Source organism: Peromyscus leucopus, chromosome 3, assembly GCF_004664715.2.
Source record: "Peromyscus leucopus breed LL Stock chromosome 3, UCI_PerLeu_2.1, whole genome shotgun sequence".
Taxonomy (NCBI): Eukaryota; Metazoa; Chordata; class Mammalia; order Rodentia; family Cricetidae; genus Peromyscus; species Peromyscus leucopus.
The window spans coordinates 49716721-49730617 of NC_051065.1; the positions used below are offsets into that span (position 1 = coordinate 49716721).

Consider the following 13897-nt stretch of genomic DNA (forward strand, 5'->3'; position numbering starts at 1 on the left):
TTTTTAAAAAAACGTTTATTTCCTATCTGATCAGTGGCCCTAACGATTCATTTCATTTCTGAGCGCCAAATGAAAAATACTTTTTCTTTTCCAATTTGGGTCTAGTGTTTAGGAGCCTGCAAATTAGCTGAGAATATAGAAGAATCAAAGAAAAGACAACTGTCCTAAATAAAAGTTTTTAAGTTTCAATTTAACAAGGGGAGGGGGCGGAAGGCAGACAAGGTTTTTTGTGTCTCAATAGGAGAGTCTGGAAGGATATATTGAACTTTTTTTTATGCTAATGGCCTGGAGCAGCTGAATCTTCTGGAAGCCCCCTGGGGGATGTAGATGATTCTTTAATTTCGTCAGCCTTTGCTTTCCTCAAAGGAAATCTAGTAAATACTTCTTTCTGTCTCTACGGTATCTTAAAGGGTTTACCTTAAAAATCATCTTTATTCCAAGCAGGGGAGCAGGATATTTGGGGGATATTCTAAGCATGCCGGATTGTGGCTTCTTGCTGTCAGGGATTGACTAAGCAGTTGGTTTGGGGCACCAAAACTGGCGATTTTAGTTAGGAGGGACAGAAAAGGGTCAAAGAGAAGGTAAAGAAACGAGAGAGAGTAACAAACGCGGCTCTCTAAGAGGTGCGTAGAAAGTGCGTAGTACTCCCAGACCTGGCGCAGCGCGATCAGGCCCGGGGAAGACTTCTGAGAACCTCGTTGTCACCCGAGCTCCACCTGTTCGTTCAAGCTATTTCCTCAAGCGCAAATTCGGTTAGTATCCACGTCCTGGGGTGGTTACGAGGATTGACGACACCAGCAGATCGCCTCGCTTGGAGGAAGCGCTCACCAGGGTCTTTCCGGGGCTGGGTGGGGCGAGCATGAGGACGCCTCCAGTGGCCGCCCCCCCGCCAGGATGCGTCACTCGCCTCAGGCTTATCAAAACTCCACCCGAGCCCCACGAACATCTTTACTTCCTCTCTTCCCGGTAGCTGCCTCGCAGTCCCGCGCTGTGGGGCTCTCACGTCTAGCCTGGAACCGAGGGTGGCGCCGCGCCAGCTGACCTGCCGGCAGAGCGTCGCTTTCTTCCCACCCACTCTCCCGCGCTGCTGACTTTATTTAAATCTGACCCCAGGACCCGCCGGGTGAGGTCGGGTCTCGCGTCGCCGCTGCCCGAGTTGGAAAGCGAAAGCTCCGCAAACGGCACCGCCCGCGTCCGCCCCTGGGGCCGCCCGTAAGTTTCGATTCTTCGCGAAGCGGTGTCCCGCGCTGCGGCCAGAGCCGCGGCAGCCATAGCGCGCCATGGCCGACCCCGGGGTATGCTGTTTCATCACCAAGATCCTGTGCGCCCACGGGGGCCGCATGACCCTGGAGGAACTGCTGGGTGAGATCGCGCTCCCCGAGGCGCAGCTCTACGAGCTGCTCGAGTCGGCGGGGCCCGATCGCTTCGTGCTGTTGGAGATCGGAGGCCAGGCCGGGATCATTCGGTCGGTGGTGGCCACCACCCGAGCCCGCGTCTGCCGTCGCAAGTACTGCCAGAGACCCTGCGACAGCCTGCACCTCTGCAAGCTCAACCTGCTGGGCCGGTGCCACTATTCCCACTCTCAGCGGTGAGTGCACCGGGAGTGGGGGAGGTTCTCTGCCCGCCTGGGAGTTGGGGGGGACCGTGGGGCTGCTTCCTGGGGGAGGCCGGGGCGGGGTGGATGTCGCTTACTCCCCTGCAAAACCTCTTTCCCTCTCTCCCTCTTCCTCAGACCCCCTAGGCTAGTGGTTCTCAACCTTCCTAAGGGTGCGACCCTTTAATGCAGTTCCTCATGTTGTGGTGACTCCCCAACCATAAAATTATTTTCGTTGCCACCTCATAACTGTAGTTTCGCCACTGTTATGGATCGTAATGTAAATATCTGTGTTTTCCGATGGTCTTTAGGGGAACCCCTGTGAAAGGGTCGCCCGACCCCCAGGTTGAGAACTGTTGCCCTGGGCCAAAGTGATATTGCCTGACAGAGATTAGGCTGCTTCTCTACCCTTTCCATCTCCCACTAGAATCCTAATTAAAGTTCTTTTGGGCCAACCGGAGTTTGGAGAAGTTGCAGGCAGATCTTTTCCTCCTTGCGACCCTGGTTCCCTGGCGTCTTGTGATCTCCCCAGAACCCCAGCGGTGCTGCGCACTGTCGTGTGTCTCTGATGCGACGCGAAGGCCCGCTGTGGCCCTCCACTCCGACTCCCCACGTTCCTCTCTGCCTCTTTCGTCTAGGGACAGACCGCGCCACCATGCCAGAATGGCCCTCCTTGAGATTACCACAGTAGAAGTGGCTTTCTAGCTTCCCTGCCTAGACTGTGTGACGACCCCCCCGCATAGTGAACAACCGGTTCTTGTGACCCACTCTTGCAAACTGCGTGAAATGGTGTGATTTAACTTCGCAGGCAACTGCTTCTGTGCCTACTTGATTCTTTTTCGCTTCCTAAATATAGGCATGTCCAAGACTTGAATCGAGTCTTTTAATTTAGCTGGCTTCCTAATTTTTCCGTGAGAGGGATCGGATCACTCGCTTGGGTTCCCCTGTCCTATCTCCCGAGAGAGCTTCCAAACACACATCCCCCGCGGAGGCCTGTGCTATGAATCCAGTGTCTCCATCCCAGGCGTCTGGGGAACCGGAGTCCTGCTCACGTGGGCCAGACTCCCTCCAAACAGGCTCTCGGACCTAACCCCCGACTTCTCTCCAGTTTATATAATTTCTCATCCCTTCTGCGCTTTCCTCTTCCAGATCTCACTTCTGAGTGTTGCAGAGGTAATGAATGGTGCCTTCTAGGCTATCATCTTTCCCAACTGTGTGTGTGTGTGTGTGTGTGTGTGTGTGTGTGTGTGTGTGTGTGTGTGTGTGTGTGATGGTTGTGGTACTGAAGATTGCTAGTAGGGCCTCCTGTATCCTAGGCAAGCACTCCACCACTGAAGCCTTGAAAAATCTTTTTGAGCCAGAGTCTGACCAACTTGCCCAGGCTAGCCTCTAATATGCTCCATAGCCCTTGAACTTGGGTTCTTCCTGTCTTATACTTGCAAGTGGCTGAGATTACAGGTCTGTCCCTCAGGCCCACACTTCTGCTCAGTTATTTTTTTCTGGGAAGAGCATTTTGTACACTTCGTTGGTTCTTAAAAATTGTTGAGTGTTGCCCTGTTTGGAAACAGTGTCAACATCAAATTTTTTTAAAACCATCCATTTACTATCAAAAAGCTCCAGTTACTCACCTCCAGTATGTGTGTATCAAAACATACAAAGGAGGAGTGTTTTCAATGGCTGGAGTAATATTTTTTAAATTGTTTGAAACGAGAATTCATTTAGCTCATTAAATATTTGAAGAAATGCTTCAGGGTGCCCCTTTATTTAAATATTCAATGTTATGATGCAACAGTTTGAAAGCCTTTCTGAGTTACAGGAAGTTATGCTTAGAAGAGGCATCTAAGTTGCTTGCAACTGAAGAAATCGCTGAGTAGGAAGGAAGGGAAGTGGTTAGAGGCAGAAAAGGAAGGAACGTTCTAGCACTGTACTGACCAGCAACAGGGTTAGAACGCTTTGTGAGCCTTTTTTTTCCCTTCTTTTAAGGTCGTTGCTTGTCCTGAGAATTTCCTCAGTAACTGTTGGCTTTCAGTTTTTAAAAGTTTTGGTTGTTTATCTACCGTTCTCGGCATATTAAAAATGGAGAGGGAGCCGGGCAGTGGACGCCTTTAATGTCAGCACTCAGGAGGCAGAGGCTGGTGAATCTCTCAGTATGAGGCCAGCCTGGTCTACAGAGTGAGTTCTAGGACAGTCAGGGCTACAGAGAGAAACCCTGTCTAGAAAAACAAAACTAAACAAAAAAGGGGAAAAGCAGAAGCTGCTGAGTCTCCCTGTACCCATCGTTTTGATCCAACAGTTTTCAAAATATGGCTCGTCTGGTGTCATGTACTCCGTCTCCACCCACAACTCCAGTGTTTTATGGTAAAGCAAGTCCCAGTGATGATTTACTTCCTAAGTATTCAGTATCTCTGGCAGATAAGGACTATATTTTATTAGTATTCTCATGGGACAGTGATCACTTTTTAAAAACATGTCTCTCGTCGGTGGTGGCCGAGGTGGAGCACGCCTTTAATCCCAGCACTCGGGAGGCAGAGGCAGGAGAATCTCTGTGAGTTTGGGGCCAGCCTGGTCTACAGAGCGAGTTCCAGGACAGCCAAGGTACACAGAGAAACCTGTCTTGAACAACCAAACCAAACAAAAAGTTTCTTTCTCTGCTCTCCCTCCCTCGAGATGGGGTCTCCTTGCCGTCCAGGCTGGTTTAGAACTCCTCTTAGGCCGAGGATGACCGTGAGCTTTTGATCCTCTTGCCTCCACCTAAGTGCTGGGAAGTACATAACGGTAGCAGGGTGCTGGAGGCCGAACCCAGGGCCTCGGGCACGAGCAAGGCACTTTACCAGCCCAACCCCGTCCTCAGCCCCCCAACAATTACTTTATTATCATGTAATTTGGTACTCAGATTCTCCTGATTGCCTTAGTATCTAACTTGGTTTTTTTAGGATAAAACACCTATATAGACATACTCCACAATCACTTTGATACACATCCAGTATGTTTTTAGAACTGTCATTTCAGCTTGTTGCACATAACATATGTAGAATTTTTAGTTTTATGAATTTTGTTATTGTTTTTGTGTGGTTTGAAACAACCATTTTAAGTTCACAGACTGGCTTGGAAATGGCACGTTTCTATATTTTGAAAAATATGTATTATAGAGGGGTTATTTTGTCTGTTCAAGTTTGGATAGACTCTCCAGAGTATTCATCATTTTTTTATGGGGGGAGCAATGTATGTTTCTTTCTTTCTTTCCTTTCTTTTTTTTTTTTTTTTTTTGTGGTCTCACTAGGTAGCTCTCTATTGACTTGGAACTTGCTTATGTTGACTGGGCTAGCCTTAAACTGACAAAAATCCACCTGCCTGTGATTCCAGAGTGCATCATCACCATACCTGGCTAGTTGTGTTCATTTTTTATGTGTATGGGTGTTTTGCCTGTACACGCACCGCTTTCTGGTACCTGATACCCCCTGAGGGTGGAAGAAGACATCAGATCCCCTGGAACTGTAGCCACAGACAGCTGTGAGCCCCCACGTGATGCTGGGAATTGAACCCAGGTCCTCTGGAAGAGTAGCCAGTGCCCTCAACCCCTGGGCTACCTCTCCAGCCTTAGACTCTCCTCAGAGACGAGGCAACATTTTTTATTTTTTTAAAGCACGCTTGTTTTGTAGTATTTCTCTTTAGCAACTCCTACAGAATTCTGTCTTCTAAAACTTGACGAGAATTAATGCCTCTCTTGAAACACCAGCTAATGGGGTCAGCCAGCCATTTAATACCCACAATGATAGACTGTATTTGTATGTTGTAGTGTAATTTGTATTTTTGCTGGTCTTGTAATACTTTCTCTGTAGTGCCTTTATTTGTAGATAGAGATTCTCCTGTCTCGGTGTTCCAGTGTTCCCTTTTGTAATGCTTCTGGCTATACATTTTAGTTGACAACAGGGCAGTGTATGCTTGTTTGGGCACTCAAGTTTGGATATTTCTGTTTGCTTTGCTGACACAATCTTCCCAAACCTGAAATTCAAGTCCCAGGTGTGACAGACACTAATTGTGCAATAAGCACAGTAGAGATGACAGCTAAATTAGTCTTCACCATAGCTCCTGAGAAGTCTGCACTACAAGTCCACAGACCATGGCTGCCTGTGCCTCCGAGTGCTGGGATTAAAGGCGTGTGCCACCACCGCTGCCGCCGGCCGGCAAGTCCTTCCCTTTTAAACATTATTCTAACATGATTGTTACTGTTTCGTGTGTGTAGAGGTGTGCAACGTGTGTACCATAGAGCACATAGGGAGTTCATCGAAGTTATGTGGTCTTGGTTCTCTTCTTCTTTGTTTTGTTTTGTTTTATGAGACAGAGCCGTGCTAGGTCCTACATGCTTGGCTCAAACTCAAGAAAATCCCCCTGCTTCAGTGTCTTGGGTACTATTATTACAGGCATACACTATCACACCAAACCTTATAAAATGCTATCTTGAGGCTGGAGAGATGGCTCAGCAGTTAAAAGCCGAGTTTCTGCTCCTGCTGGGTTCTAGTTCCAGCGTCAGCATGGCAGCTCAGAACTATTTGTAACCTCAGTTTTGTGGGATCTGACACCCGCTTCTGGCCTCCACAGGCACCAGGCATGCATGGGGTGCACATACATACATGTAGGCAAATTTTTCATAGATAAAATAAAAATCTTATCTTAATCAGATGAAACAGGCATAGAGGCCTTAGATTTTTACTGAAGGACACCATAGCTTGTAGCTGGCAGAGATGACAAGTCATCCCTATTTGTGTGACTTCTTTCGTTTCTCCATTGTCTGGTAGCTGTATGAAGTGAGGTCTTCCATTAACTCAAGTTACTCTCCTTGCAGGCATGATTTCTGTTGAACTGGTTGGAACAGATGTCTTAAGGTCATTTTGTTACTATGGTTTCTGTCAATGTGGGTGTTTTTTTCTGAGCTCTTTCCGGTTTTTAAGGTATTCAGTGCTGAAACTTAGATGAGGTGTGGGGGCCTGTGAAATGGCTCATTTACTCATGAAGTAAAATGCTTGCCTTGCACATTGATGACTTGAATTCAATTTCCAGAATCCACAGAAAGATGGAAGAGGAAAATCAAATCCACAAACTTGTCCTCTGGTTTCTACACACACACACACACACTTTGGCATGCATGTGCCCCCGTCCATACACATTACACACGGGTGCACACACATGCAGAATAATAGGTAATTTAAAAAGGGATATAGAATGACTAAGTGTCTCTATTGTTAAAGTTTTGCTTGTCTCTTACAAAATGAAGAGCCCTGAGAGGCCTCAGCACATTTGTTTTGCGTCTGTTGGTTCCATTCTTTTTGCCTGTTTCCAGATCTACAGACCAACAGGTGATGGGTTAGGGTGTTTGTAAACTCCTGTGGATTCACACAACTGCTGATGGAAAATATGCAGGGGAAAAACTGAATCATTGTTCTCCAAACAATCCAGCAGAGCAAGTATTTACATAGCATTTCCATTGTATTAGGCATTGTAAGTATTCCCAGGGAGATACATGGGAGGGTGTGGGTAGGCTACATGCAAATGCTGTGCCTTTTACGTTAGGAACTCTAACATGGATTTCAGCATTGACAAGGACTTGAAACCACCTTCTCAGGGTCACCAAAGAATGGCTCTTTTGCTTCATTTGCTCTTGTCCACTCAGCATGCTTCACTTGCTCTATTTTCTCTTTTTGCCTTGAGCTCTGGCTTTTATGGGTCTTGGTTCTGGTCTTTGCTAAGTTGGGCCCCTACCCAATTTATGTATGTATGTATTTATTTATTTATTTGTTTGTTTGTTTTTTTCGAGACAGGGTTTCTCTGTGTACTTTGAAGCCTGTCCTGGATCTCGCTCTGTAGACCAGGCTGGCCTCAACTCACAGAGATCTGCCTGGCTCTGCCTCTCGCATGCTGGGATTAAAGGCGTGTGCCACCACCACCCCCTACCCAATTTTAAAAGACCACATGGTACCAAGGAATTATGCCTGCTTCAAACCTGTACCACCCCCTTCCCCGAGCCTGTGGGGTCCTTGGGCCAATGGACTTCTCAGTTATATTTCTAGAGTCTACATATCCTTGGGTCTTTCTACATGTGGAAGGAAATGGCTTATACAGTCTGGTGCATCCACAGCCTCGGGTTGTCAGTTCTGTGGGTGTAGGGAGAACCTAAGGAGGGAAGGAACTGGTGGACTGGAACTGGGAAACAGGGCTACTATCTTCCACTCTGAGACTGAGCAGTTTGAAAAGTCTAAATTCAAGCTGACCATCCTGATCATTATGGACGAATCTTTCTCACAAAAGGAGGAAAGAATTCAACAGATTCTTAGCTTAACTTACTATATGATATACATATTACATAGTAAATGTATTATACTTTTATATGTAGGTGTTCCATATGGGCCTTCATTTACAGCTTTGCTATGGACCCCACAAATTTTAGAGGGGGACTGTTTGATTTATTAAGGCATAAAGTTTTTTTCTCATTAAAATTGAGATTGTTTTTAGTTGTTTTGCTACTAAATCATGATCTTTGCTTATTTTGATGATGTTTCTTTGTGCACATCTTCCCTATAGAACTAATAATAGAATTTTCAAACTTACCTTAAGTTTTATTAGATGACGATGCCAAATTATTTTCTAGAGTGTGTGTGGAGCTGGGTGTGATGGCACATGCCTTTAGCCGCAGCGCTCGGGAAGCACGCGGCAGGCAGAGGTCTGAGTTTGAGGTCAGGCTGGTCTACATAGCAAGTTCTAGGTCAGAGAGAGAACGTTTACACTCCCAGTAGACAGGAATACTTTTTGCTTTTATCTTTGTCAACTGGTCTCATAAGCCACTGGAAATTTGTGCTGATGAAGGGAATGTAAAATTGTATCTCAATGGCTTTTTGTTTTGTTTTATTTTACTTATTTATTTATCTTGTAAAGAGAGCCTCATGTAGCCCAGGCTGGCCTCCACCCCTTTTTAAAAAAAAATTATTTATTATGTATACAGTATTCTGCTTGCACATATGCCTGCAGGCCAGAAGAGGGAACCAGATCTCATTATAGACGGTTGTGAACCACCATGTGGTTGGTGGGAATTGAACTCAGGACCTCTGGAAGACCAGCCAGTGCTCTCAGCAGCCGCTGAGCCATCTCTCCAGCCTGTGTTGTTGTTTTTAATAGCTAAACCCATTTTTTAAATTTTGTGTCAATAAGCACATTCATGGCTTATTTGTTTTGTTTTATAGTTATATAACTACTGCCACTATCAAAATCCAGAACATATCATCACCCCCAGAAAAATGCCCTCACACCTGATTCTTTCTTACCCCCATTGCCTTCCCGCCTGTATGCACTGAACCTGTTCTGGGCCTTTCGCTGGGTAGCTTCACACAGTGTGGCTGGCCTCTGGGGCCTCCCTCGCTCTTCTCGGGCTGTGTGTCTGCAGAGCGTGTGTTTCAGTTGAGCAAGTGACACATAGTTGCTTTGGGTGTATTTACCTGGGAGGAGCCCTCCTGGGAAGTTCCTCTGTCTGTAGAGTCACGTCCTCAGGTCTTAAAGGCGCACTTGCTATTTTCTGCAACCTGGTGACCGAGCAGGGCGCACTCCAGAAGAATCATTTTGGAATCTGTTCTATTTCGGATTTGCTTCATGTTTTTTCATTTTACTTCCATTAAACTTGACATTTGGTGTCGGCAACATTCTGCAAGAATGAAACTAAGAAACTCCATATAAGTAATACTTGCAATGATCAAAAAAAAAAATCTTTAACAGGGACAAGCATTTTTTTGTTTTTGTTTTTGGAGACAGGGTTTCTCTTTGTAACAGCCCTAGTCGTTCTGGATCTCGCTCTGTAGACCAGGCTGGCCTTGAACTCACAGAGATCCACCTGCCTCTGCCTCCCGAGTGCTGGGATTAAAGGCGTGCACCATACTGCCCAGCCAGGGACAAGCATTTTAATGTGTAAGTACTGAACACTAGCTCATTGCTCCACTGGGATTCTACACAAGCATTTTGACAACTAATACTTTCTGCTTTTTTTTTTTCGAGACAGGGTTTCTCTGTTTAGCTTTGCGCCTTTCCTGGAACTCGCTTTGGAGACAGGCTGCTCGAACTCACAGAGATCCGCCTGCCTCTGCTTCCCGAGTGCTGGGATTAAAGGCGTGCGCCACCACCGCCCAGCTCCATACTTTCTGCTTTTAAATATAACTTTTCTTTCCGTGAAATAGAAAGTTCTAATTTGCTTTCTAATCCTGAAGGTGTTTTTTCCAAACAGGAATCTGTCTGACCTTTACCTACAAGTTAGTTTGGACTAGGCAAGGCCTGGAACTGGGACGAGGAGAAAAGATTCTGGGAGACTGAGGATATCAGGCACAACAAGAAACAGGCAGGCCTCTGACTCTGTTTAGTGAGGGGTGACCTAGAACCTCTGATTCTCCTGCCTCTGTCTGCTGAGTGCTGGGTTACAGGGTGCTGTGCTGGGGTTACAGGTGTGCTGGGTTACAGGGGTGCTGGGTTACAGGTGTGCTGGCTGGGGTTACAGGTGTGTGGCTGGGGTTACAGGTGTGCTGGGTAAGGGGGGGTTACGGTGGTGGCTGGGGTACGGGCGGGGGGGTGCGGCTGGGGTTACAGGTGTGCTGGGTTAAGGGATCTGGGGTACAGGTCACTGGGGTTACAGGTGTGCTGGCTGGGTTACAGGTGTGGGGTTACAGGGGATTCTGGGTTACAGGTCCTGGGGTTACAGGGTGCTGGGGTACGGTCATGGGGTTACAGGCAGCGCGGGGATTGGGTTACAGGGGTGCTGGGGGTTCAGGTGTGCTGGCTGGGGTTACAGGTGTGCTGGGGTTACAGGGGATTCTGGGGTTACAGGGGTGCTGGGTGGGGTTACAGGGGATTCTGGGATTACAGGCTTGCGCTGGAGTTACAGGTCACTGGGGTTACAGGCCTGCGCTGGGGTACTCATTCAGTGAGCCAGCCCTGCCTGATCATGACCGGGCTGTGTAACCATGAACATCCAAGTACATTAGAATTGGTGACCGAACTTCTAATACTTCATTAGGGTTGGTTTTGATTGCCGACCTTCTATTCTCTAGACAAATGTCGTCTAGATAACATCTCTCGCACATCTTGGTTCCTTTTCTACCTGGCTTGTATTACGGTGCACTATTTCCTGTTTCCCATGTGAATCAATTATTCCTGTGTTTATCGACCCCATGGGTTATAGGGAACACAGGGGTTACAGGGAGGAGGGAAGAATATTTCAATGTAGTTACCCTCAGACCCCAAGACGCTTAGGTCTTCTTTTACTGTGATCTTCTGTTGAGCAGCTGGTGTGTTTACCGAGGGAAACACCCAGTCAGGAGCCCCACCCAGAATTGAATGTGAAAAGCCCAACCCACAAGTCGTGGGCCCAGGAAACACAGTCGACTCGCTCTCAGGGGGCCTCACACCAGTCAGATTAAGCCAGTCTCCAGGGGTGGCTGGGGTCAGACCATTTGAAGCAGTCCTCGGTTGGTGGTTATGTGTTGCCTGGGATAAGAACCATTTTCAGGCTAGGTTGTTAAGGCCGTGCTCCTCGGCTGGGGGTGAGTGTGGACTGCTGGGTTAAAGCAACGTTTTGTTTTGTGGGGAGAATGGCAAAGGCAAAAGGTCATTTATTGTTAGGCTCGGGGTCTGGGAGATGCTCCTGCCTCTACCTTTGCCTCTTTCTCAAAGTTACCGTTTCCTGTGGCCGGAGCCTATTGCTTGCCCGTCTATCTGCTCTGGTGCCAGCAGCGCTCTGCAAATGTTTGCATTGTCCTAGGCAATTACGTGCAGGATGATAAACAGGCTCTTTTCCAGTCTGGGAGCTGGGGGCACCTGAGGCTCTAATCAACCCTCTCTGCAAGAGCCACTGCCCCCTGTGGGGGCGGGAGCCATGACTACTTCCCGGATCACCCGGGAGTCCCAGCCCCCACCCACCTTCAGACAAACTGTTTCAGAAATGGCTTGGGACCTCGCCATTCATCGGTAGTCTAGAAACCCTCCAGATCTAGACGACTTGCGTGCTACAAGTAGAAGAATCAAATGGCAGGTCTGGGATAGGACGCAGAGGTTGCATTTCTGACAACTTCCCTGTCGATTCTGGTCAGAGCAGCACGTTGAGAGACCCTAGCGCCAGCCCCGGAGGGCCCTGGGCGAGCCTCCCGCCAGCCCCTGGCTGAGTGTCAGGCTCCTGAAGTGGGACCGAAGGGTGAGAGGAAAGCCGAAAGGGAGCCTCAGCTCCAATTAGACCGGCTGCTGCGCTGTCTCCTCCCAGCGAACCCTCACAATCGGGTTTTCGCCCTCCTGCACTTTATCCTTTATGACCTTCTCTCCGCTTCTATTCTGCGCTCAGCCTTCTGGTTCCAGAGGAACAAAGGCTTCAAACATCCCCACAGTTTTCATTCGTAAGTGTCTGATCTACCTGTGTTGGGCTTTGCAGATTAGAGGCTTTTTTCTCCTCTTGTTTTTGACGTCTGAGTTCAGCGACCTTCCTTCCTTCTACCTGCGTCAGTCACACTTGAGGTTTCAGTTTATCGGGCCTTAGTTGCCCACATTGGGGTTACTGTAATTGCTAAGCTCTCGGGCAGGAAACGTGATAGGTGTTAATTTCTGTATTTCCTCGGATAGACAGCAAGTACAAACTGCCCCGCCTTTGTGGCTGATCAGTGTACTGAAATGAAGACCAAGATTTAAACAAAACAAAACACAAAACAGCTGGGAGGTGGTGGCCCACGCCTCTAATCCCAGCACTCGGGAGGCAGACGCAGGCGAATCTCTGTGAGTTCGAGGCCAGCTTGGTCTACAGTATGAGATCCAGGACAGGCACCAAAGCTACACAGAGAAACCCTGCCTCAACCCCCCCCCCAAAAAAAAAAAGAAAGAAAGAAAGAAAGAAAAACCAAAACCAAACAACAACGACAAACCTGTAAGAAGGGTTGGTTCGGAGGTTAAGAGCACTGGCTGTTCTTCCAGAGGTCCTGAGTTTGATTCTCAGCACCACTGATGGCTCACAACCACCTGTAATGAGATCTGGTGCCCTCTTCTGGCCTGCACATAATAAATAAATCTTAAACAAACAAACAAACAAACAAACAAACCTGCAAGAAGCAGCTGAGGGGATGCCTGGAGCCTGTGGAGAAACAGCTGGGAATGGGTTGCCAGACTAGATGCAGCAGATGCGAGCTGTGAAGACCAGAGGTTGCCTCAGGATGGAGAGGAGAAAGAAAAAGTAACACTGGAGCCATCAGAAGGACAACAGCCAGCCCAACTCGACTCTTCTTTTAGACATCCATGCCTTGAGTGGGCTTCCAAGAAGAGGGAGCCCCGTTGGCTTGGCTCTGTGGTCAGGATGTCTGAGCTGGACCCAAGAGGGAAGCAAGGATTCTGTACTCTTTGACTAACCGAGGTGGAACCTGTCTGTCTGTTTGTGGGGCTGTTTGAGCAGGTGGCTTTACCCACAGAGCGCTGTGCTGGCCCCGGGCAGGAGTTTCAGCTAAGGTTATTTTCAGATCTGTAACAAGAACATTAATGGGAATGGCTATGGGAACAGAGAAGGGATGCCTCGACCCAAAAGGTGAGGCAACTCCTCCACCTCCGGCAGAGCTGTCACAGGGCTGTGGGGGAGGGGATTACCTTCAGACACTTTCCTGCTTACCGGTCTCTTCAGATGCTCTCCGTGGCCTCAGGGAGTAGGTGATAAGCTGGAGTTTCTGCGCAGCTGTCGAGGGTTCTTGGTGGTGGAGGCTGGTGGGAGCAGTTATCTGAAACCCACAGAGCAGAAGCCCCAAGTTAGCAGGGCCAAGGTCAGCCTTATCAAGGAGCACCAGAAACACACTGGACGCCAAGGTTAGCGGTGGGCAAAGTAAGGGAAGGGCCCGGCTGGGAAAATGGCTAACGAGGATGGAGGCCGTCACCAGCCCTTCACCTTTCCTGGAAGCAAAGGGCCTGGACGGGCTGGCCGGAATTCAAGGACTCGGCTAGTGGCCAACCGGGCTGTGTCTGTAATTTTTTTTTAAGGTTCTGGTACTTCTAGAGGCTTAATAACATTCCCATGAGAGAGAGACAGAGACAGAGACAGAGAGAGAGAGAGAGAGACAGAGAGAGAGACAGAGAGAGAGAGAGAGAGAGGAGAGGAGAGGAGAGGGGGAGAGAGAGAGAGCGCATATGCGTGCACACGACAGACAGACAGACAGACAGACACACACACACACACACACACACACACATATTCGTGTAGGGCATCATTCCTCGGGATCTCTCAACCTTATTTTTTGAGACGGGTTTTATCACTGAGTT

The 13897-nt window shown here is 48.2% G+C and overlaps 1 protein-coding gene and 1 long non-coding RNA gene across 4 annotated transcripts in view; one reads left to right on the forward strand and one right to left on the reverse strand.

Moving 5' to 3' along the window:
- The first annotated feature begins 824 nt into the window (after nt 1–824).
- Zc3hav1 (zinc finger CCCH-type containing, antiviral 1) overlaps nt 825–13897 on the forward strand; it is a 49349-nt gene continuing 36276 nt past the window's right edge. The window contains exon 1 of the mRNA XM_028889309.2: nt 825–1588. Coding sequence (XP_028745142.1) covers nt 1281–1588 — 308 coding nt within the window. The 5' untranslated portion in view covers nt 825–1280. The remainder of the gene's footprint in view (nt 1589–13897) is intronic.
- Nucleotides 5687–13653, reverse strand: LOC119087593. 3 transcript variants are annotated; one of them, XR_005091061.1, is made up of 5 exons: nt 13527–13653; nt 13257–13362; nt 12700–13112; nt 9079–9295; nt 5687–6454 (listed from the first exon to the last, which is right to left on the reverse strand). It is a non-coding gene; the product is annotated as an uncharacterized LOC119087593 (long non-coding RNA). The 3 variants fall into 3 exon arrangements; XR_005091059.1 differs by having other exon boundaries at nt 13235–13362; XR_005091060.1 differs by lacking the exon at nt 5687–6454 and adding an exon at nt 7623–8347 and having other exon boundaries at nt 13235–13362.